This window comes from Oncorhynchus gorbuscha, linkage group LG16 (genome assembly GCF_021184085.1).
Source record: "Oncorhynchus gorbuscha isolate QuinsamMale2020 ecotype Even-year linkage group LG16, OgorEven_v1.0, whole genome shotgun sequence".
Taxonomy (NCBI): Eukaryota; Metazoa; Chordata; class Actinopteri; order Salmoniformes; family Salmonidae; genus Oncorhynchus; species Oncorhynchus gorbuscha.
In genome coordinates this window covers 37,203,824-37,226,795 of record NC_060188.1, presented here as the reverse complement: position 1 = coordinate 37,226,795, position 22,972 = coordinate 37,203,824, and the positions used below count along the sequence as shown (strand labels likewise).

General features: G+C 41.6%; 1 protein-coding gene and 1 long non-coding RNA gene across 2 annotated transcripts; both read left to right on the top strand.

The window, feature by feature from the left end:
• The first annotated feature begins 204 nt into the window (after positions 1 to 204).
• Positions 205 to 22,172, top strand: LOC123999757 (BEN domain-containing protein 4-like). Its single transcript, XM_046305785.1, is given in 5 exon segments — positions 205 to 256; positions 689 to 1,276; positions 1,657 to 1,763; positions 18,511 to 18,739; positions 21,540 to 22,172. Coding segments are annotated over 5 exon segments (1,125 nt in total). The 3' UTR covers positions 21,689 to 22,172.
• Positions 9,210 to 15,270, top strand: LOC123999966. The gene is made up of 2 exons (XR_006832526.1): positions 9,210 to 9,604; positions 14,811 to 15,270. It is a non-coding gene; the product is annotated as an uncharacterized LOC123999966 (long non-coding RNA).
• Positions 22,173 to 22,972: the final 800 nt, after the last annotated feature.

The window sequence follows — 22,972 nt, the reverse complement described above, 5'->3', positions numbered from 1 at the left end:
TCTATCAACTAATTCCAACCGCATAGTGTGGAAATATATATGAAACACAGAAAAAAAATATGTTTTTGACTGCACTAGGCCGCAATAGGAACCAGAGGCAGCAATGGCAAGAAATAGACAAGTACAGGCCTAGACATTGAGGTCTGACTCATCTTCCTTTACAAGAGTGCAATTGAATAGAAGGTCCCTGTACTATTGTAAAAGATGGTAGAACATTTGAAAGAGGAAAAACCTGATAGAGAGTGGGAGAACGTGGGTGATGAGGAAGCCAGAGCAGCGATGCAGAAACCAGTGTAGCACAGCTCAAATGGTTGACAGAACCATTTAGTAACGATGCCCCCCACGGCCGGAAACAGACAGACTTCAACAGGATGTTGCACTGTGACACCTTTATACATAATCTGAGAGTCAAGTAGAGGTGCCTGAGAAAGGGATAAAACTCAAGCAATCCTACAGTAGTATGACAAACAACCGATCTAGTTGATGCTGATCTCCGTTTTTTGATCCATCAATTCAATGCCAAGTGAAACAGGACAAGTAATTCAGGACTAGTAAATCAGGACAAGTAATTCAGGACAGCGGAAATGTAGAAATGTGCTCAAAAAGTTGATGCCAAAATATACTGATTGACTTGAATGTCATATTGAATGCCTTGGCTATCATTGTGTCTTGACTCCTCTGCTTCTAGAAAACCATCTCATCTTGGATGCTTTCGCACAGGAGTGTAGCCGTGTACTCACTCTTCTCAACGGTGGCCGGTTCGTGGAGCCCCAAGATCCTCTGCCCTCCTCCGTTACCTCCCACATCAAGCAGTAGGAAAGCTGCCTCTCTAGGCCTGGGGGGGAGTCAAAGCCAGACGCGGGTCAAGTGGGTCACTGCCCCAACCTGGGCAAGCCACAGCCCAGGGAGAGCTCCACCGTTGATCCTGATGATGAAGCACAGCACAGTCACTGGAGCCAAAAACAAACATACGCATTCCTGCACATCTTCACAAAGTCCCTCCAGAACTACCTGTTCTCCGGGCCCCAGCAGCCACACCCGGACCTGGGCCTCGAGGGAGAGCGAGTCCCATCGGCCGAGTTTAGGGTGTCACCCAGCAATAACCTTGGGGGCTGGAGCTCCCCAGCCCCTTCGGAGTCCTATGGCCACCCCTCGTCCACCCTGCCGGAGGAGGAAGAGGAGAGCTGCTGCCCTCGCTGTGTGGAGCTGGAGCAGGAGATGCTGTGTCTGCAGAAGGAGAATGAAGAGCTGCACAACAAGCTGGACAACATACCAGGTACAGTACAGGGCTTTCGGGATAATAAAGCACAGTAATGGCAATTTCTACAGTTTATGCATATTCATGTGAGATGGTGACTTGGTATGTGGATACGAAATAAGCACCACGTCAGTCTTAACTTAAGTGAGACAATGTGCTCAATTTGCTGCCCAAGACAAAACACTCAATGGATTTGGGCTTTTTCCCTGTGACTCAGCATACATGTGGCTAATGATTACACAATAATGACATAGCACCAACACAATGTGGTGTCGTACATTACTTTTCATGTCAAGATTAAGTAAATCACATTGTTGCCGTGACTTTTGTCAGACGCAGAATTTACAATGAAATATTTTTGATGGGTTTTATAAATGAAGCCCTTGATCTCCTTCCAGCTCCCTGCCAGACTGTGCTGGACTTCTTCAAGACTGTTCTCCAGCACCATAACCAGTTTATACAGCCCATGTCACAGGAGCAACAAACCGAGGTAAGCAAGCAGTTTGTCATAAAACACACATGTTTTTATAAAAATAAATACTCTTTGTCTGTTCCAGTTCTGTCAGATACTGTACTCTACTGTTTGATGCTGTATGTTTCAGTGGTCATAATGTGTATATTATATTATATTATAGATGTTACATAACAAATGCAAAATAAGACACCAGGGTGAACTTCTATATCTAATAGCGCTCTCTCTCTCTCTCTACAGGAAGAAGAACAGACAACATATGAGGTTTGTGTTTTCAATATGTTTTTTATGTAACTTAATGACCCCTCAATTATTTACTGTTCTGCGCTATAGTTTGAATCAGAGATCAGTTATTTGTGACATTGTATTTTTGTTATTTGGTCTTAGTTGGTTTCACATTGCCAAATGTCAAACTAACTAAAATGCCTAAACAAAACCACGTGTCCTTTGTTTATTGGAGAAAAATGCTTAAATCTATCTATGATTCTCAAGAAGCATATCTTGTCCCAAACTTCGTATGACTTTTTTTTGGTCTTCCAACATGCGTGAGGAAACAGAGTAATAGCCGCTCTGAGACATGAATAAGCTATAGTCAGTAGCCTGTATCCCCAATATAGCTCCCTAATCTGCATCATATGCACTGCTACTCAATGTTTCAGAGAAAGTTATGGTACTGCGTGCATTTCATAAAATGCTGGCAGTCAAACCAGCAATACTGCCCATCTCTGGTTCTTTTCTTGTGTTTGGTCCAGACTGTGTTCAAACCTGCAGCGAACCGCACCATGGTCTGAATGGAATCAGACCAAACCCCCCCCCCCTTTTTTTAGCAAACCACAGTTCATTGTTTAGTGCGCTCCCAGGTGCCGATAGTGTTCACACCAGTCTAAACTAAGGGGGAGTTCAGAATATCCGCACAAAACCACTTTGGTGTTAAAGCTCCTTAGTTTTTGTCTTTAAGGAATTGGCCTTAATCAAATATCACCTAAACACCCGTGTTGCTTTCTCAGCATGAGAATTATGAGAAAAAGAAAAAAAAAATTATGGAGCTGATAGTTTTGCTTCTCATTGTAAACATAAGAGTACATTAACTAATTAGCATTTATGCAACATCAGAAGAATGTTGTTTTTGACATTCCAGAAACCCGGTGACTGGTTTTGATTGGACTGCTCCCATACTGCCACAGGCTTTAGGGTTCGGGAGAAACAAAACCCTGCAGAGGAAAATGACTAGGACAGAGTAATCTACGTTCAGGACTGTTGTTGCCACCATGGAGCATCAGTCAGAATGCAAATGAGGAGATTACACAGGAATCCAGGTTTAGGAGTATCACACACACAGTGGGGAGGGTTTGGAATGGTGATTTTGTAGGGCTAGTAAGGCCGGTGGCAAGGTTACCAAGGATGTCTTAGGAGTTGTGGCTTATAAGGCCTTGAAGATAGGATGTGGATAACAAGGCTGTGGTAGTCTGGTAGAGAGATACAAAAAAGGACAAATTAGGAACATAACATTTAAATGTACAGACATTACAAAGTAGTGCCAGGTGACTATAGGGAATAGGCTTAACATACAGTGATTGCTCCACTAAAAGTTTTGCGATTACGCTGTGCGACTTTGAGGTAATTTGTGGTTTAGTACAGTACCCTGCGTCACCACTTCATTGCTCCAGACCAGCGCAAGGGTGGAGTTAGAGCACTGATTTTGCTTTTGGGTTCTACTGTGTCTCTAACTAACAATGAATGGGCGACATAAACCTAAATTGGAACTGATAATTGTGCACGACTTCAGTATTAATTACTAAAACTTTTGTTACACTAAGATTTTTATTATTTTGTTTTGTTAGGATTATTTTTATCTTACTGTAGTACTGTAGCCCACTCCCGACCACTCATGTTATACAGTGCCTGAGTGACGCAATGGTTTAAGACACTGCATAGCAGTACAAGCTGTGTTGTTACAGATGCTGGTTCAATATCTGTGCCGGCCTCAACTGGGAGACCCATGAGATGACTGTAGGTTTTTGGTTTCTCTCCCTCTAAAAACAGAAAGAAATTATTCTAAATAACAAACTGGCTTTATTTACAAATTAGTAACAATGTCTCACCCCATGTTCAAGAATGGCCTTTTTCACGCTCGTTTTACGTTATTTGAAAATATATATATATTTTTAAACAAAGCGATTATTATTATTATTAATTTAGAATTATATAAAAGCCCCTTGGATATTCTCACAGATATATTATTAACCAAAAGTTTTTAGAATGACACAAATATTCACTTCTTGATGACAGGGGGCAGTATTTTCACATCCGTATGAAATGCATGCCCAAATTCAACTGCCTGCTACTCATCCCCAGAAGATAAGATATGCATATCATTAGTAGATTTCGATAGAAAACACTCTGAAGTTTCTAAAACTGTTTGAATCATGTCTGTGAGTATAACAGAACATATGTAGCAGGCGAAACCCAGAGGAAAAATATATATTTTTTGAGGTCACTCTCTTTTCAATTTGGTTTCATTGGGAATCCAGATTTCCAAGGGACCTTTTTGCAGTTTCTACCGCTTCCAGTGCATGTCACCAGTCTTTAGAAATTGGTTGAGGTTTTTCCTTTGTGTAATGAAGAAGTAGCCCTGTTCAAAACGAGGGTCACTTCAAGTGTACTGTTTGTTAGAAGCGCATGACCAGAAAGGTAGCGTCAGTTTGTTTTCTTCCTGTATTGAACACAGATCATCCCGTCTTCAATTTGATCAATTATTCACTTTAAAACATACCTAAAGTTGTATTACAAAAGTAGTTTGAAATGTTTTGGCAAAGTTTACAGGTAACTTTTGAGATATTTTGTAGTCACAAGTTGGAACCTGTGTTTTTCTGGATCGAACGCGCCAAATAAATGGACATTTTGGATATATATCAACAGAATTAATCGAACAAAAGGACCATTTGTAATGTTTATGGGACATATTGGAATGCCAACAGAAGAAGCTCGTCAAAGGTAAGGCATGATTTATATTTGTATTTCTACGTTTTGTGTCGCACCTGCAGGGTTGAAATATGTTTTCTCTCTTTGTTTACGGATGTGCTACTCTCAGATTATAGCATTGTTTGCTTTGGTATCTTACATGTGTGATTTCATGAAAGTCTTGATTTTTATAGTAATTTATTTGAATTTGACGCTCTGCATTTTCACTGGCCTTTGGCCACGTGGGACACCAGCATCCCACATATCCCAGGTAATTTTCACAAAGTCTGCTGCCTCAGTTTGTATGATGGCAATTTGCACTCAAGAATGTTATGAAGAGTGATCAGATTAATTGCAAAGTCCTTTGCCATGTAAATGAACTGAATCCCCCAAAAACATTTCCACTGCATTTCAGCCCTGCCACAAAAGGACCAGCTGACATCATGTCAGTGATTCTCTCTTAAGTGTTGACGAGGACAAGGCTGGAGATCACTCTGTCATGCTGATTGAGTTGGGATAACAGACTGGAAGCTTCAAAAGGAGGGTGTTTGTAATCATTGTTCTTCCTCTGTCAAATATGGTTACCTGCAAGGAAACATGTGCCGTCATCATTAATTTGCACAAAAGAGCTTCACAGGCAAATTGCTGCCAGTAAGATTGCACATAAATCAACCATTTATCGGATCATCAAGAACTTCAAGGAGAGCGGTTCAATTGTTGTGAAGAAGGCTTCTACCGTCTCCTAAAGTTGATTCAGCTGCGGGATCAGGGAACCACCAGTACAGAGCTAGCTCAGGAATGGCAGCAGGCAGGTGTGAGTGCATCTGCACACACAGTTGAGGCAAAGACTTTTGGAGGATGGCCTGGTGTCAAGAAGGGCAGCAAAGAAACCACTTCTCTCCAGGACAAACATCAGGGACAGACTGATATTCTGCAAAAGGTGTATTGATGTATTGGACTGCTGAGGACTGGGATAAAGTAATTTTCTCTGCTGAATCCCCTTTCCAATTGTTTGGGGCATCCAGAAAAAAGCTCCTGTGTCATGCCAAAAGTAAAGCATCCTGAGATCATTCATGTGTGGGGTTGCTTCTCAGCCAAGGGAGTGGGCTCACTCACAATTTTGTCTAAGAACACAGCCATGATTAAAGAATGGTACCAACACATCCTCCGAGAGCATTCGACTTTCGACTCCCGTGCGTTCACGACAATTGTGAACTCGGAAAAAAACGAGCTATTTTTGAACTGTCATCCAACTCGGAATTCCAAGTTAAACTTCACATCATGACGTAGTGATCTTCAGGTTGTAAAGTCAGAGTTCTAAAAATATGCCAGGTTTCGGATTTGGAATTCCAAGTTGGATGACCGTTCAAATACATTTTTGCCAGTCGAAACTCATTTTCCCAGTTTCCAGTTTCCAGTTGTTTGAAACGCTGCGTTCGTCTCAGTGAAGTTATTTACGGCCACAGTGGTTATCTTAACTAACGTTAGCAGCTTTGCACACTCTTGTCATTCTCTTAACCAGCTTCATGAGTCACCTGGAATGCATTTCAATTAACAGGTGTGCAAAGTTAACAGCTCAAATAAGCAAAGAGAAACAACAGTCCATCATTACTTTAAAACATGAAGGTCAGTCAATACGGAAAATGTCAAAAACGTTGAAAGTTTCTTCAAGTGAAGTCGCAAAAACCACCAAATGCTATGATGAGGACCGCCACAGGAAAGGAAGAGCCAGTTACCTCTGCTGCAGAGGATGAGTTCATTAGAGTTACCAGCCTCAGAAATTGCAGCCCAAATAAATGCAGCCCAAATAAAAGTAACTGACACATCTCAATATCAACTGTTCAGAGGAGACTGTGTGAATCAGGCCTTCATGGTCGAATTTCTGCTTGGGCCAAGAAACACGAGCAATGGACATTAGACCAGTGGAAATCTGTCCTTTGGTCTGATGAGTCCAAATTGGAGATTTTTGGTTCCAACCGCCATGTCTTTCTGAGACGCAGAGTAGGTGAACAAATTATCTCCACGTGTGTGGTTCCCACCGTGAAACATGGAGGAGGAGGTGTGATGGTGTGGGGGTGCTTTGCTGCTGACACTGTCTGTGATTTATTTAGAATTCAAGGAACACTTAACCAGCATGGCCACCACAGCATTCTGCAGCAATACGCCATCCCATCTGGTTTGCTCTTAGTGGGACTATCATTTGTTTTTTTAACAGGACAATGACCCAAAACACACCTCCAGACTGTGAAAGGGCTATTTGACCAAGGAGAGTGATGGAGTGCTGCATCAGATGACCTGACCTCAACCCAATTAATTTGAAGGTGGGCTTTCCCTGTTGCATCAATATGTGCGCCCAGTGACTGGCAAGACATGGTCCTCCTCCTCTTTTTTTAATCAGCTCATGTTTAAAACAAATATAATTTGTAAAATCACCACTGGAGATAACTCACTACTATGACTGTTTCTCTGCTCTAGCCATTTTGTTTGCCTCCCTTTTGTGGTGTTGGCTTTAGGGATGATCAGTGAGATACACCTGCTGGAGCGCGTGCTACGGATGGGTGTTGCCATCGTGACCAGTGAACTGAGATAAGGCGAAGCTTTACCTAGCATGGACTTGTAGATGACCTGGAGCCAGTGGGTCTGGCGACGAATATGTAGCGAGGGCTAGCCGACTAGAGCATACAAGTCGCAGTGGTGGGTGGTATAAGGTGCTTTAGTGACAAAACGGATGGCACTGTGATAGACTGCATCCAGTTTGCTGAGTAGAGTGTTGGAAGCCATTTTGTAGATGACATCGCCGAAGTCGAGGATCGGTAGGATAGTCAGTTGATACTTTGTGGATGGGGCTCCGGAGTGGATGGTGGCTCCTACAGTGCAAACAGATGCAGGTTCGATACCCGTGCTGGCCACCACTGGGAGGCCCACGAGGCGGCTTTTGGTTTTAATTTAGAATCCTCCAATCCTCTATATGTAATTGTTGGCGGAGAGTCACATCATATTTTTCAATATACTGTAGGCGACATGAGTCTCGCTAGTATTGAGTAATGTGCTGTTAAAGTGGTGTAGGTCTTATTTATTTAAAGAGCATATTGCAGTTAGAAGCAATAGGATTTGAAGCAATAGCCTACAACTATTTTAGCACTGCTCTGAGACAAGCATAGGGATTGGTCTTGATAAATCAATTAGATTTTTATTTTCACTGAATCTCTGTTTGGGTATTGGTTAGACTACAATTATACAATTAGGTGTAGAAATGTTATACTCTTACTGCAACTGTTGATAAAAGGATATGTAGAAGGGTGAGCCGGTTAAGGATCGATTCAGACAAGGTGGTAGATTGTACGACAAGCGACAGGTTTATTCAGAGTAAAGATATCTGGTACAGCGTATATACGGGCCCCTCTGTTAGCTCATCAGAGACTAGCAAAAAGGAACCTTGCTAACAGTGAGTACAAGCTTCATATACACAACAGAAAGTAGGTTGATTTCTAGGAGATCGGATCTTCGGATTGGATCAGGCTGGGGTGTAGTCATCCGGCATTGGCTCTGTTGTCTGTCCGTCATCGTAGAATCCTGCCATGCCTGTTCTTGGTCGTCACACCATGTTCAGCTGAAAAGGAGATCTGGTGTGTGCGCTATCTTCAGTCACACAATGTTCGGCTGGGAGGGAGATTATGTGTGTGTGCTAGTTTGTCTCTAAGTCTAGGCTTTCTGCCAGTCTGTGGGTGTCTTATCTGGGTGTCCTCGGCAGCTATGTGTGTACTGTATGTGCGTCGTCCCTGTCTTCTGGGGTCAGTGTGTAAGAGCGTATGCGTCCCTGTCCTGTCCTCAAGAGTCCGTGTGTAATGTGTGTGCGTCCCTATCTTCAGTGGAGTTGTGGCCGAACTGCCGGCTAGCACCTGTGGCTAGGAGTATCCTGTTGTGTCAGTGTTCTGGATGATCTAAGTGAGTGTGTGTGTGAGAGATATCCTGTATGGGGCCCAACCTGTTTTACTATGAAAATACGTTGTCCCAGCTATAGTAGTGTAATGTCACCTACATAAGAATTAGCAGTCCTCTACACAACCTTTATTTAACTAGGCAAGTCAGTTAAGAATACATTCTTATTTACAAGGACAGCATACTCCTTCCTCCCATCAGGTAATTGAACCCTGGTCTCTTTAGCTAAATAGCCAAGTACTGTAGCCTACTCCTGACCGTCATGTTGTACAACGCCATATTTTCCATTCCATCCTAACGGAAACCCAGAGGGTTTTTGTTTTTCTTGGAATAGAAGCACCACAATTTAAATTAAATTAATTAAGCAAATACCAGTCAAAAGTTTCGACACACCTACTCATTCCAGAGTTTTTCTTTATTTTTTAATATTTTCTACATTGTAGAATAATGGTGAAGACATCACAACTATGAAATAACACATATGGAATCAGCTAAGAACAGATTCTTATTTACAAGGACAGCCTACTCCTTCCTCTTTCATCAGGCGGTTCCCGCGTGCGGCAGCCGGGCATTATTTTGCTAAACCGCCCAGACAATGTGGTTTGTAAACCAACCGAATGTAATATAATTCTGGTCACATGTTGACTCAGTGGCGCTTCTCCATGCAGGATGTAGGACGTGGGAAGGGGGAGGGACGCACACTTTGTAAACAGGAATAGCTGCATCGTCAGATTGTTGATGGATAGATACTTTCATATCTAACATGATCTAATGTTAACGGGGCTAGCTACCCTTGTATCAGGATGCATCGCTCCAGTCCGATTTGATTTATTTTACGACGTCAGCATGTCTTAACATGTGTTCTTTCGTTTTTGACCTCGACATTGTTGCTGGATAGATACGTTCATATCTAACATGCTAGCTAACCTCATATCTAGATGCCTCACTCGTGTTCCCGAGAGAGCAGCATACTGGTAAGTCAACTTTGCTTTCAAACTTTGTACTCCTGTAAAGTTGTTTTACATGCAGTCATACAAGCTAGATAGGTCGAAATGTAGTTTAAAGCCTGTTGTCATTCATTGGTTGTTTCTTTGGAGCTAGCTAAGCTATCACTAGCTAGCTAGGTGGATAATAATGTGATGTATAACGTTAGTAGGCTACAGTAACATTACAGTATTACTGAATTACAACAATATAGCTTTGTTACTACTAGTTGGCAAGTTGGTTGATTGTGGGGTGCAGTAGGCTAGCGTTGTTGTTGTTCGTCCCTTGACAAAATTATGTTAGTTTTGACTTGGTAAAATAAGTTAATGGTTGTGTGCACTCTCACTAGAAATAATTGTGTGGTTTGGTGGCAGATTTTCAAAGGAAAATAGGCATACAGTATATCATCAGCAATTCTCAAACATGTGAGATACACAGCTAACCCATATTGAATTTCATTCATAAATGTGGACACTAATTATTGTTAATATTCCAATTTTCTAGGCCCTCCGTTACCAAACCGGAAGCCCCCTGTTCCGAGCAGGAAAGACCAGAAAAAAAGTGTTGTTGCTGGATACTTTAATAGCTAACATGCTGGCGCTGCTAGCTAGCTAACCTCAAATTTGGAAGCCTCACTCAAATCAAACTGTATTTGCCACATGCGCCGAATACAACAAGTGTAGACTTTACCGTGAAATGCTTACTTACAAGCCCTTAACCAACAGTGCAGTTCAAGAAGAAGAACGTATTTACCAAGTAGGCTAAAATAAAAAGTAACACAGTAAGAATAATGAGGCTATATACAGGGGGCACCAGTACCGAGTCAGTGTGCAGGGGTACAGGCTAGTTGAGGTAATCTGTACATGTAGGTGGGGGTGAGGTGACTGCATAGGGAACAAACAAACAACAAGTAGCAGCAGTGTACAAGAGGGGGGGTCAATGTAAATTGACCGGTGATGATTTTTATGAATTGTATAGCGGTCTAATGGCTTGGGGGTAGAAGCTGTTGAGGAGCCTTTTGGTCCTAGACTTGGCGCTCCGGTACCGCTTGCCGTGTGGTAGCAGAGAGAACAGTCTATAACTTGGGTGACTGGAGTCTCGGACAATTTTATGGGCTTTCCTCAGACACTGCCTATTATATAGGTCCTGGATGGCAGGAAGCTTGGCCCCAGTGATGTACTGTGCCATTCGCACTACCTTCTGTAGTGCCTTACGGTCAGGATGCTCTCAATGGTGCAGCTGTAGAACCTTTTGAGCCCCCTGTCCCCAGCAGAAAAGTCCAGGAAACATTGTTGGCTTAAGGTACAACTTCCTATTGAGGAAATGTAAGACAACTCAATATATCGTATTTAGACATGAATAGAAGCATATACAAGAAACCTATCAAATGTATAAGCCCCTATTACATCAGCAGTTGTCACGAAGTGCTTAGACGGATACCCTGACTAAAACCCCAACGAGCAAGCAACGCAGACGTAGAAGCACAGTGTCTAGGAAAAACTCCCCAGAAAGGCAGGAACCTAAGGAAGAAACCTGGAGAGGAACCAGCCTCTGAGGGGTGGCCAGTCCTCTTTTGGCTGTGGTGGTGGAGATGATAAAAGAGTACAGCCATTTAGGCCAGATTATTCTTCAAGATGTTTAAATGTTCATAGATGACAAGCAGTGTCAAATAATAGAGGGTTATAAGAGGGTGCAATAGTTCAGCACCTCAGGAGTAAATTACAGTTGGCTCTTCATAGCTGAGCATTTAGAGCTTGAGACAGTAGGTCCGGTAGAGAGAGACCGGATCAAACAGTGGGTCTGGGACAAGGTAGTACCGCCGGTGAGGGTTCCATAGCTGCAGACAGAAACAGCAGAGACTGGATCAGCAGGACGACCAGGTGGACTGGAGACAGGGAAAGCCAGGAGTTGTCAGGCCAGGTAGTCCTGAGGCATGGTCCTCGAGCTCATGTCCTGCATCCTTTATTGAACTTGAGTGTAGACTAAGCCCTAGAGGTTTGTAACTTCACATGATTTAGCCTACTTGTCATTCCAGATCTGAATATTTGATATTCTTTTTACTGTACACTGTTGATAGTATTTTTTTCCAAAGCTAATCACTGACTGTCCTACTACAAGGATGTGGTCAGGTTGATACTTCTAAGTCATAATGACACATCAGATTCCAAGGACAAGTACAATGAGCAGTTGGGAAAATGAAGTCGGCTGCATGGGTTGTCAGATACACACACACAAACGTAATTACTTTGTTGAATTTATTATGGATCCCCATTATCTCCTGCCAAGACAGCAGTTACTCTTCGGGTCCAGCGAAATTAAGGCAGTTATGCAATTTTAAAAACATTACATTCACAACACATTAAATGTGTGCTCTGATGCCACTACTCTAATACCACATACAGTTGAAGTCGGAAGTTTACATACACCTCAGCCAAATACATTTAAACTCAGTTTTTCACAATTCCTGATATTTAATCCTAGTAAAAATTCCCTGTCTTAGGTCAGTTAGGATCACCACTTTATTTTAAGAATGTGAAATGTCAGAATAATAGTAGAGAGAATGATTTATTTCAGCTTTTATTTCTTTAATCACATTCCCAGTGGGTCAGAGGTTTTACATACACTCAATTAGTATTTGGTAGCATTGCTTTTAAGCAATGCCTTTAAATTGTTTTAATGTGGGTCAAATGTATCGGGTAGCCTTCCACAAGCTTCCCACAATAAGTTAGCTGAATTTTGGCCCATTCCTCTTGACAGAGCAGGTGTAACGGAGTCAGGTTTGGAGGCCTCCTGGCTCGCACACGCTTTTTCAGTTCTGCCCACACATTTTCTACAGTGTTGAGGTCAGGGTATTGTGGTGGCCACTCTAATACCTTGGCTTTGTTGTCCTTAAGCCATTTTCCCACAACTTTTGAAGTATGCTTGGGGTGTGTAATTGGAAGACCCATTTGGTCATTATGGCCAAACAGTTCTATTTTTGTTTCATCAGACCAGAGAACATTTCTCCAAAAAGTATAATCTTTGTCCCCATGTGCAGTTGCAAACCGTAGTCTGTATTTTTTATGCCAGTTTTGGAGCAGTGGCTTCCTTGCTGAGCGACCTTTTAGGTTATGTCGATTACAGAACTCGCTTTACTGTGGATATAGAGACTTTTGTACCTGTTTCCTCCAGCATCTTCACAAGGTCCTTTGCTGTTCTGCGATTGATTTGCACTTTTTGCACCAAAGTACGTTCATCTCTAGGTGACAGAACGCGTCTCCTTCCGGATCGGTATGACTGCTGCGTAGTCCCATGGTGTTTATACTTGCGTACTATTGTTTGTACAGATGAACGTGTTACCTTCAGGCATTTGGAGATTGCTCCCAAGGATGAACCAGACTTATGGAGGTCTAAACTTGTTTTTCTGAGGTCTTGGCTGATTTCTTTTGATTTTCCCATGATGTCAAGCAAAGAGGCACGGAGTTTGAAGGTAGGCCTTGAAACACGTCCACAGGTACACCTCCAATTGACTCAAAATATGTCAATTAGCCTATCAGAAGCTTCTAAGGCCATGCCATAATTTTCTGGAATGTTCCAAGCTGTTTAAAGACACAGTCAACTTAGTGTATGTAAACTTCTGACCCACTGGAATTGTGATACAGTGAATTATAAGTGAAATAATCTGCTTCCAAACAATTGTTGGAAAAATGACTTAAGTGACATTTAAGTAGATGTCCTAACCAGCTTGCCAAAACTATAGTTTGTTAACAAGATGTATGTTATCGTGTGTATGCATGTGTCTCTTCACAGTTCCCGCTGTTCCATAAGGTGTATTTTTATCTGGGGTTTTTTTTTCAATCTAATTTTACTGCTTGTGTGTGTTACTTGAAGTGGAGTTCCATATAGTCATGGCTCTATGTACTACTGTGCTCCTCCCATAGTCTGTTCTGTTTGGGTCAGTGTGTAGTCAAGGCATTGTCATAAAAAAAAAATATTTTGCCAATTTTTCAGATCTGCCAACCTGCTCGGTGGGTGACAGGTAACCGTATTTCCACCAAGCTATACCAGGCCTGGAGTGGCACGCTGGAACTTCCAGAGGCTTGTAGACCTGAAGCAGTGTGATGTGATTGTCAAACACACGTATACTCACTCAGTCACTCAATTTGTTTTGTTGTATAATTATTTTATCACGTCCGCTTTAGCCAACATCCACATAGTTTTTGGTGGTGTCTTAGGTGGAATTGTGTTAGAGCTGTCAAATTCACAAGCGGCTCCTGGCATTATACCTAAAGCTAATATTGCCACAGAGTTGCATTAACATTAATCTCATGCAACCCTGTTTACAAGTTAGAACACTGGAATATGAGATGTAATCTACACCTCGATTAGGCTGATAGAAATCCCAATTATTGCTGCTTACCGATTTGACAGATCCAATGCAGTTACACCTCAGACATCACCAAAACATCATGCGGGTGTTCAGCTATTGACGGTTAACACTTGATCTGGTTGAATCTAGGCCTTACACTCATTCAGGCTATTTTACAGTGCCTTGCAAAACTATCCAATTGAGAATTTGTGATATGACTTAAAGATTGCTGTACATCAGCGGAACCCATCCAACTTGAAGGGTGGGGAAAAATAATGCCTCGAAGAATGGGCAAAATCCCAGTAGCTAGATGTGCCAAGCTTACAGAGACATACCCCAAGAGACTTGCAACTGTAATTGATGCAAAAGGTGGCTCTACAAAGTATTGACTTTGGGGGGGTGAATAGTTATGCACGCTTTCTGAGTTTTATGTTGTTTTTTAAAACCGATTTCTTGTTTGTTTCACACACAAAAATATTTTGCATCTTCAAAGTGGTAGGCATGTTGTGTAAATCAAATGACACAAACCCCCCCAAAAATCTATTTGAATTCCAGGTTGTAAGGCAACAAAATAGGAAAAATGCCAAGAGGTGGTGAAAACTTTCGCAAGCCACTGTAGTAGTATGATTATTGTTAGTTAAGAAAATGGTGCCTCTCACTTTTAGATCTACCACCGCCAGCAGTTCAGCTGCAGTCTTCTGCTTTGGTATTTCATTTATCGGCTGCACCAGTTCCTATTACACAGGCCGTGGGGGGAGAAACTTTTGAGGATTCCCACCAACCAGATGTACACACAGACATGTTGTTGAGCTATATACTTACTGTCACTTTGTGCATTTCTCTTTCAGATCTGCCATGCACTCCTCCACTGACTGACAGCCTCACCCAGAAGTGCATACATTGGGCCTATCAAGACTGACAAAGCAGAGATGGGTGGCTGACAAGGAAAAATAAAACGTATACACACACACACTCATTATCCACAATGTAAATAAGTTGTAATTACTTGTTTATTTTATGTATGCTCCATTTTATTTGAGGATTGAAGATATCTACTCCTATATATCCATGATCAATATCTGCATAATTACTTTAAATATCTATCAAATCAACGTATGATTGATAATATTGTAAAATACTTGCTTAATGTGTACAGTTTTAGGAAATGTTGTGTGCTTTGTTGAAAAACACACATCTCTCACACACACATTAGACCCAATGTAAATAAATTGTAATAACTTGTTTATTTTGTCTATGCTCCATTTTATTTGAGGAGAATATCTGCAATAAAGTAGATTCACAGTTAAAGCAATGTCTTTGCTTTATTGGATATTTCTCAGAATACAATGTGTAACCAGAAGGAAGTTGGCAGACCTGCAACCATCTAGAGCTGAAAAATAGAGAGATGGGGGGAGGAAGAGTGCAGCTTAAAGGTTTATCATTAATAACCGACACAATTCTATAATTGATATATATTAGAATAATAATACATAATTGAGTGACCAGTAGTTACTGTGTTGTGATTGTTTAGTGTTTTATTTACTCAATGAAGTAGTGCCCCAAGGAGGGATTGAACCGTGTCTCAAAAGTATCAGAAAAGGTCACCAAAATTTCAGGTACAGCTATACATGACTGGCCTGCCCACACGACACGGGGATTCTTTAGCTAAATTGACCAGTACTGTAGCCTCATCATACAGCGCCATATTTTCTATTCCATCCTAACAGAAACCCAGAGGTTTTTTTTGTTTTTCTTGGAATAGAAACACTATAATATTAAGCAAATTAATTAAGCAAAATTTCTTAAAATCAGTCCCATATGGGTAGGTTGAACTTCTTACAATAAAATGTTTTAAATTCTGAAGTACAGCCACTATTGAAGGCTATCAAATGCTTCTAAAAGATGCCCTCTGGTGGTCAAACTAGCACTAATGATACCAGTGGTTGACACTTAAATAACGTGCCATAGAATTCTGCGGCACCATGCAAGCTGCGCCGCGGTATGCTGCAACTTTTAAAGGACGAACCACTGTACACTGAACAAAAATATAAACACAACATGCAGTGTTTGTCCCCTGTTTCATGAGCTGAAATAAAAGATCCCAGACATTTTCCATACAAAATGCTTTCTCTTTTTTGTGCACCAAATGTGTTTATATGCCTTTTAGTGAGCATTTATCCTTTGCCAAGATAATCCATCCACCTAACAGGCGTGGCATATCAAGAAGCTGATTAAACTACATAGGTTCACCTTGTGCTGGGGACAATAAAAGGCCACTCTAAAATGTGCAGATGTGTCACACAACACAATGACACAGATGTCTCAAGTTGAGGGAGCGTGCAATTGGCATGCTGACTGCAGGAATGTCCACCAGCGCTGTTGCCAGACAATTTTATGTTAATTTCTCTACCGCTTCAGAGAATATGGCAGAACATCCAACCGGCCTCACAACCACAGACCATGTGTAACCCACTCCAGCCCTGGACCTCCACATCTGGCTTCTTCACCTGCTACCAGCCACCCGGACAGCTGATGGAACTGGGTTTGCAAAACCGAAGAATTTCTGCACAAACTGTCCATCTCAGGGAAGCTCATCTGTGTGCTCGTCGTCCTCACCAGGTTCTTATCCTGACTGCAGTTCGGCGTTGTAACCAACTTCAGGCGCAAATGCTCACCTTTGATGACCACTGGAAAAGTATGCTCTTCTCCAGTTTCAACTGTCCTGGCAGATGGCAGGCAGCGTGTATGGCGTTATGTGAGCGAGTGGTTTGCTGATGTTGTGAACTTTGTGGTAGTGGGGCTATGGTATGGGCAGGCATAAACTACAGAAAAAATAGCATTTTATCGATGGAAATTTGAATGCAGGGACAATGTGACAATATCCTGAGACCCATTGTTGTGTCATTCATCTGTCGCCATCACCCTTATGTTTCAGCATATTAATGCACAGCCCCAAGGATCTCTACACAATTCCTCGAAGCTGAAAATGGCCCTGTTCTTCCATGGCCAGCATACTCACCAGATGTCACCCATTAAGCCTGTTTGGGATGCTCTGGATCAACATGTATGACAGCGTGTTCCAGTTCCCGCCAATATCCAGCAACTTTGCACAGCCATTGAAGAGCAGTGGGACAACATTCCACAATCAACATCCTGATCAACAACTCTATGCAAAGGAGATGTGTCACGCTGCAAATGGTAGTCACACCAGATACTGACTGGTTTTCTGATCCACGCCCCCTACCTTTTTTCCAAGGTATCTGTGACAAACAGATGCATATCTGTATTCCCAGTCATGTGAAATTCATAGATTAGGGCCTAATGAATTTATTTAAATTGACTGAATTCCTTAATATAAACTGTAACTCAGTAAAATATTTGAAATTGTTGCATGTTGCATTTATATTTTCGTTCATTGAGGGTTTGAGCATAGTCTGAAGGTAGGGGGGGACACTTCCACTTGCTGTTCCGTAGGCAAGCACCATGGTCTTGTAGTGGATGCGAGCTTCGACTGGAAGCCAGTGGAGTGTACGGAGGAACAGGGTAACATGGGAGAACTTGGTAAGGTTGAACACCAAATGGGCTGTGGCGTTTTGGATAAATTACAAGCAGGGAGACCAGTCAACGTAGAGTTGCAGTAGACCAGACGAGATATGACGAGTGTCTGGATTAGGACCTGCACTGCTTCTTGTGTGAGGAAAAACCCCAATTTAAATCATTTTAGAATAAGGCTGTAACATACCAAATGTGGAAAAAGTCAAGGGGTCTGAATTCTTTCGAATGCACTGTACTGTATATAGTATCAACCTAAAACTAGTGGCACAAGATGTGAATGTGCCATTCAAATCAGCTTCTCTAAAAAGGTTTTGAAAATATTATCTTGCATCTGTGTTGCATAACACCGCCTTTTCCTGGGAATCACTTAATGTTCTATTGGGCAATGGCTTTACAAATATTGGAATGTGTTATTGTTAGCTATATATCAGATGTGTAACACAAATAATGCTTTTGATTTAATTGAGAAATTGAAAAATATCATAGTTCTCCATTACACATTAAGCATGAAGTTAACGACCTTGTTCTAACGCGTGAATGACTGCACTTCTGAATGCTTTGAAAGTATGAATGCACTTTTCATTACCCTGTTAGTGTATTAGGGTTGGGATCAATTCCATTTAAATGTAGTCAATTCAGGAAGTCAACTGTAATCCAATTCTAATTTTCCTTTTCCTTTCATTGCCTTTCAACGAGGAAAAAAATTGATAATAAATTTCAGTTGTCTTCCTCAATTAGCTGAACTGAAATGGAATTTAACCCTAACCTGATGGCTCTATGGCAGCGTACTCAGAGCTCATAACTAAGTTGTACCATTCTCACCAGTACTGGAAGGTGGCACTTTAAATGGGATAAGAAATGGAATCAAACACATGGTTTGATACCATTCCGTTCAACCCATTTGAGACATTATGCACCGTCCTCCCTTTACTAGCCTCCTGTCATCCTCACCCTCTTCCGTTCTTCGTACCCCTCCTCAGGGCAGTAAAACAGCTCCTGGGGAACTACCCTCTCTTCTTCACCAACAAGCAGTGGGACGAGGCTGTCAACTCGTCCAAGAAGGACGGCCGGCGGCTGCTGCGCTACCTGATCCGCTTCGTCTTCACCACGGATGAGCTCAAGTACTCGTGCGGCTTGGGCAAAAGGAAGCGCTCGGTTCACCCAGGAGAGCCTGGACCGGAGAGACAGCCCCTCAACCCTGTCAAAGTCACCTGCCTCAGAGGTACTGGTGTTATTTCTACTGAAGAGATGTGTGCTAAAGCAACATGTATCCTACTAAAGAGATGTGTACTAAAGCAACAGGTATGGTACAGATATAGGATCTTAATTTGAGCCAGTTTGCTACAAGCAGGAAAATAATCCTGAACCAACAGGAAATGTGAATTATTATGTAGATTATGGACAATTTTGTAGGGGTTCATACAATTTTCATAAGGGAAAATCAAATCAGAAATTTCAAAGTGGAAATTACTAACTTCAAAAGCCTTTTTAAACCTCAAATACAGTACAAGTTTAAAATGTCATGCACTGCAGGAAAGTTCTACTGCAACAGGTGAACAGATTAAGGTCCTACATCTGTATTAACCCTAAAAGCACCAACAGGTTGTTGTTGTTTTTTACCCCAAATTAGTAATAATTGCAGAGACAATGTCTGTCAAGCAGTGACACTTTTTATTTTATTAACCTTTTGTTACACAATTAAATGGTTTAAATTAGCCAAAATAAGCATAATATTTATTTACGTGTGTCACACACATAAATAAAATCACACAATTCTAGTGAAATTTGATGTTGTATTTTTCATGTTTTGAACAGATTTCTTAAAATCAATTTCATCCATAGCCACTTGTTATGAACATTTGTCTGTTATTCATTTAAAAAAATGGTGTTTCTGTGATACTCAGAGGCGGAGAAACTGGCGATTGAGCTAATCTGACATACCGATACGACCTAAGAAGGCCACCAATATGGGCGATATTAGGCAGAGATTGTGGATATAATGACGAAAGGCTCATGTCTCCGCCCTAACAATTGGCAGTCGTTGTCCACAAAGCCGGAAGGCATGCAGGAGTAGGCAAGATCAGGTGGGAACATTTTAGCCAAAGAGAGGGCAAATACAGTTGAAGTCGGAAGTTTAAATACACTTAGGTTGGAGTCATTAAAACAAAATTTTCAACAATAGTTTTGGCAAATCAGTTAGGACATCTACTTTGTGCATGACACAAGTCATTTTTCCAACAATTGTTTACAGACAGATTATGGCTTTAGAAACATCTGATAGGCTAATTGACATAATTGACATAATTTGAGTCAATTGGAGGTGTACCTGTGGATGTGTTTCAAGGCCTACCTTCAAACTCACTCAGTGCATCTTTGCTTGACATCATGGGAAAATCAAAAGAAATCAGGAAAAAATTGTAGACCTCAACAAGTCTGGCTTATCCTTGGGAGCAATTTCCAAACGCCTGAACGACGTTCATCTATACGACGTTCATCTGTACAAATAATAGTACGGAAGTATAAACACCATGGGACCACGCAGCCGTCATAACGCTTAGAAAGGAGACGCGTTCGGTCTCTTAGAGATAAACGTACTTTGGTGCGAAAAGTGCAAATCAATCCCAGAACAAAAGCAAAGGACCTTGTGGAGAAGCTGGAGGAAACAGGTACAAAAGTCTCTATATCCACAGTAAAACGAGTCCTATATCGACATAACCCGAAGGCCGCTCAACAAGGAAGAAGCCACAGCTCCAAAACTGCATAAAAAAGCCAGACTACGGTTTGCAACTGCACATGGGGACAAAGATCGTACATTTTGGAGAAATGTCCTCTGGTCTGATGAAACAAAAATAGAACTGTTTGGCCATAATGACCATCGTTATGTTTAGAGGAAAAAGGGGAGGCTTGCAAGCCGAAGAACACCATCCCGACCGTGAAGCACGGGGGTGGCAGCATCATGTTGTGGGGGTGCTTTGCTGCAGAAGGGACTGGTGCACTTCACAAAATAGATGGCATCATGAGGTAGGAAACTTATGTGCATATATTGAAGCAACATCTCAAGACATCAGTCAGGAAGTTAAAGCTTGGTCATAAATGGGTCTTCCAAATGGACAATGACCGCAAGCGTACTTCCAAAGTTGTGGCAAAATGGCTTAAGGACAATAAATTCAAGGTATTGGAGTGGCCATCACAAAGCCCTGACCTCAATCCTATAGAAAGTTTGTGGGCAAAACTGAAAAAGCGTGTGCAAGGAGGCCTACAAACCTGACTCAGTTACACCAGCTCTGTCAGGAGGAATGGGCCAAAATTCCCACTTATTGTGGGGAGCTTGTGGAAGGCTACCCAAAACGTTTGACCCAAGTTAAATAATTTAAAGGCAATGCTACCAAATACTAATTGAGTGTATGTAAACTTCTGACCCACTGGGATTGTGATGAAAGAAATGAAAGCTCTCTACTAATATTGTGACATTTCACATTTTTAAAATAAAGTGGTGATCCTAACTGACTTAAGACAGGGAATTTTTACTAGGATTAAATGTCAGGAATTGTGAAAAACTGAGTTTAAATGTAGTTGGCTAAGGTGTATGTAAACTTCCCACTTCAACTGTAAGTGTGTGAACATCAGACACAACTCTAATATAAAATATATAATTTTGAGTTACAAGGTTAGTATACACGACTATTATCCAAAGATAGATTCCTCCATATCAAAACAGAAATTATGGTAAATGTTTTTAGTTTGTTGGCAACAAGTTTATTGACAAAGTCCTAACATTTCAAAAGGAGTTTTAAAAAGGGTTTCGAATTTCTGACATTTTTGACCCCTTGGGACGCTTTTAGGGTTAAAGGGCAACTTGGTATGCTAATAAAGGTACAGTATGTTTACTACAGCAACATGTACACTCCCAAAGAGATGTGTGAACAGATGTTTGCAAAATCTCATTGTTGATTATTCATTATAAAAAATAAAATAAAAATCTTAACAAATATTTACTTGTCTCTGTTTTACTCCTCAGACAGAGTTTATCCGAATGCACTGTGCCTCCAACCCTGACTGGTGGTTGCCTTCCGAGGAACAGATCAACAAAGTATTCAGTGATGCGGTGGGTCATGCCCGCCAGGGTCGGTCCGTGGGGGAATGTGAGAGAAATGACAAGATTATGTTATAATTATTTTATTGCATCAAATGGTTGCAACAGAATAGAGGGTTCTTATAACTCTATCGTGTCTGTGTGAACTGAAAGTGGGCCTCTGGGAGATTTAACACTGACAGGAGATTTTTTATGTCTGTTGGGTGATAAAACCTAAAGAGACTGCAGTTAATGTTTCTGTTCTATGAGATACCAAAGAGAGATGACTCCAGGGCCAGACCCTGGTCTCTACACAATTATATTTTTTTTACAGAAGATACTGTCTGCTGTGAATTATAAGTATCTTTCATACACATCTTAACCTTGTGACCCATACCATACATCTGTTGTTTGGCATGTAGACTGAAGGGGGTGTATCTTGGCTATAAAATACCTTTGTATCTTTGTCTTGGGGCTCTCAACGTCGACCAGCTATCATTAACATAGAGCACTCAATAGATTAACTTTATATGTGTGTGTTGTATTGACCTGCTCCCTTATTAATAAGTGAATAAAGATTTAGTTTAAATATAACTCTGACTTGTGTGATAAGTTTGTCTCTCCTCATTTGATAGTAAATAAATTAACCACCACACTGTCTGTGATTTATTTAGAATTCAAGGCACACTTAAATCAGCATGGCTACTACAGCATTCTGCATCAATATGCCATCCCATCTGGTTTGTGCTTAGTGGGACTATCATTTGTTTTTCAACAGGACAATGACCCAAAACACCCTTCCAGGTTGTGTAAGGCCTATTTGACCAAGGAGAGTGATGGAGTGCTGCATCAGATGATCTGGCCTCCACAATAGGTTAGGTCACAAATAGAAAGGTTAGTGTGGTTAGTATGAGTATTCGGATACCGCTCTAGGGTTACTAGCCACATAAAGCCTACAATTAATTAGACTAGGTCAGCACCGGTCCTCCCATAAAACCATGATTAATATAGGGTAGCCAGGCTATTTGCATCCCCTAGCATTAACACTTACTTAGTGTTTTAGTTTTTTCAATTTCAGAGGGATCAGTCTACATCTGAAGACGTTCAACGTGAGAGAGTGGTGGAACAGAGTTGTACAGAGGCCTGTCACACAGGGGGACAGGACCGCCCTTCAGAACAGGCCCTGGTGAAGTGTATCACGCTGCGTTGTACGAAGAACAGTCGTGTGTGTGTGGGCGGCCTCTGATCTCTGCCGGAGAGGAGCGTCAGTATATAAGAGGTGGAGCTGACACAGAAAGGGAGGAATATGAGCTGGCATGCACAGAGGGACACACCACAATCAGAAGGTACGTTGCAGAGGGGACCGTCCTCAGGAACTACGCG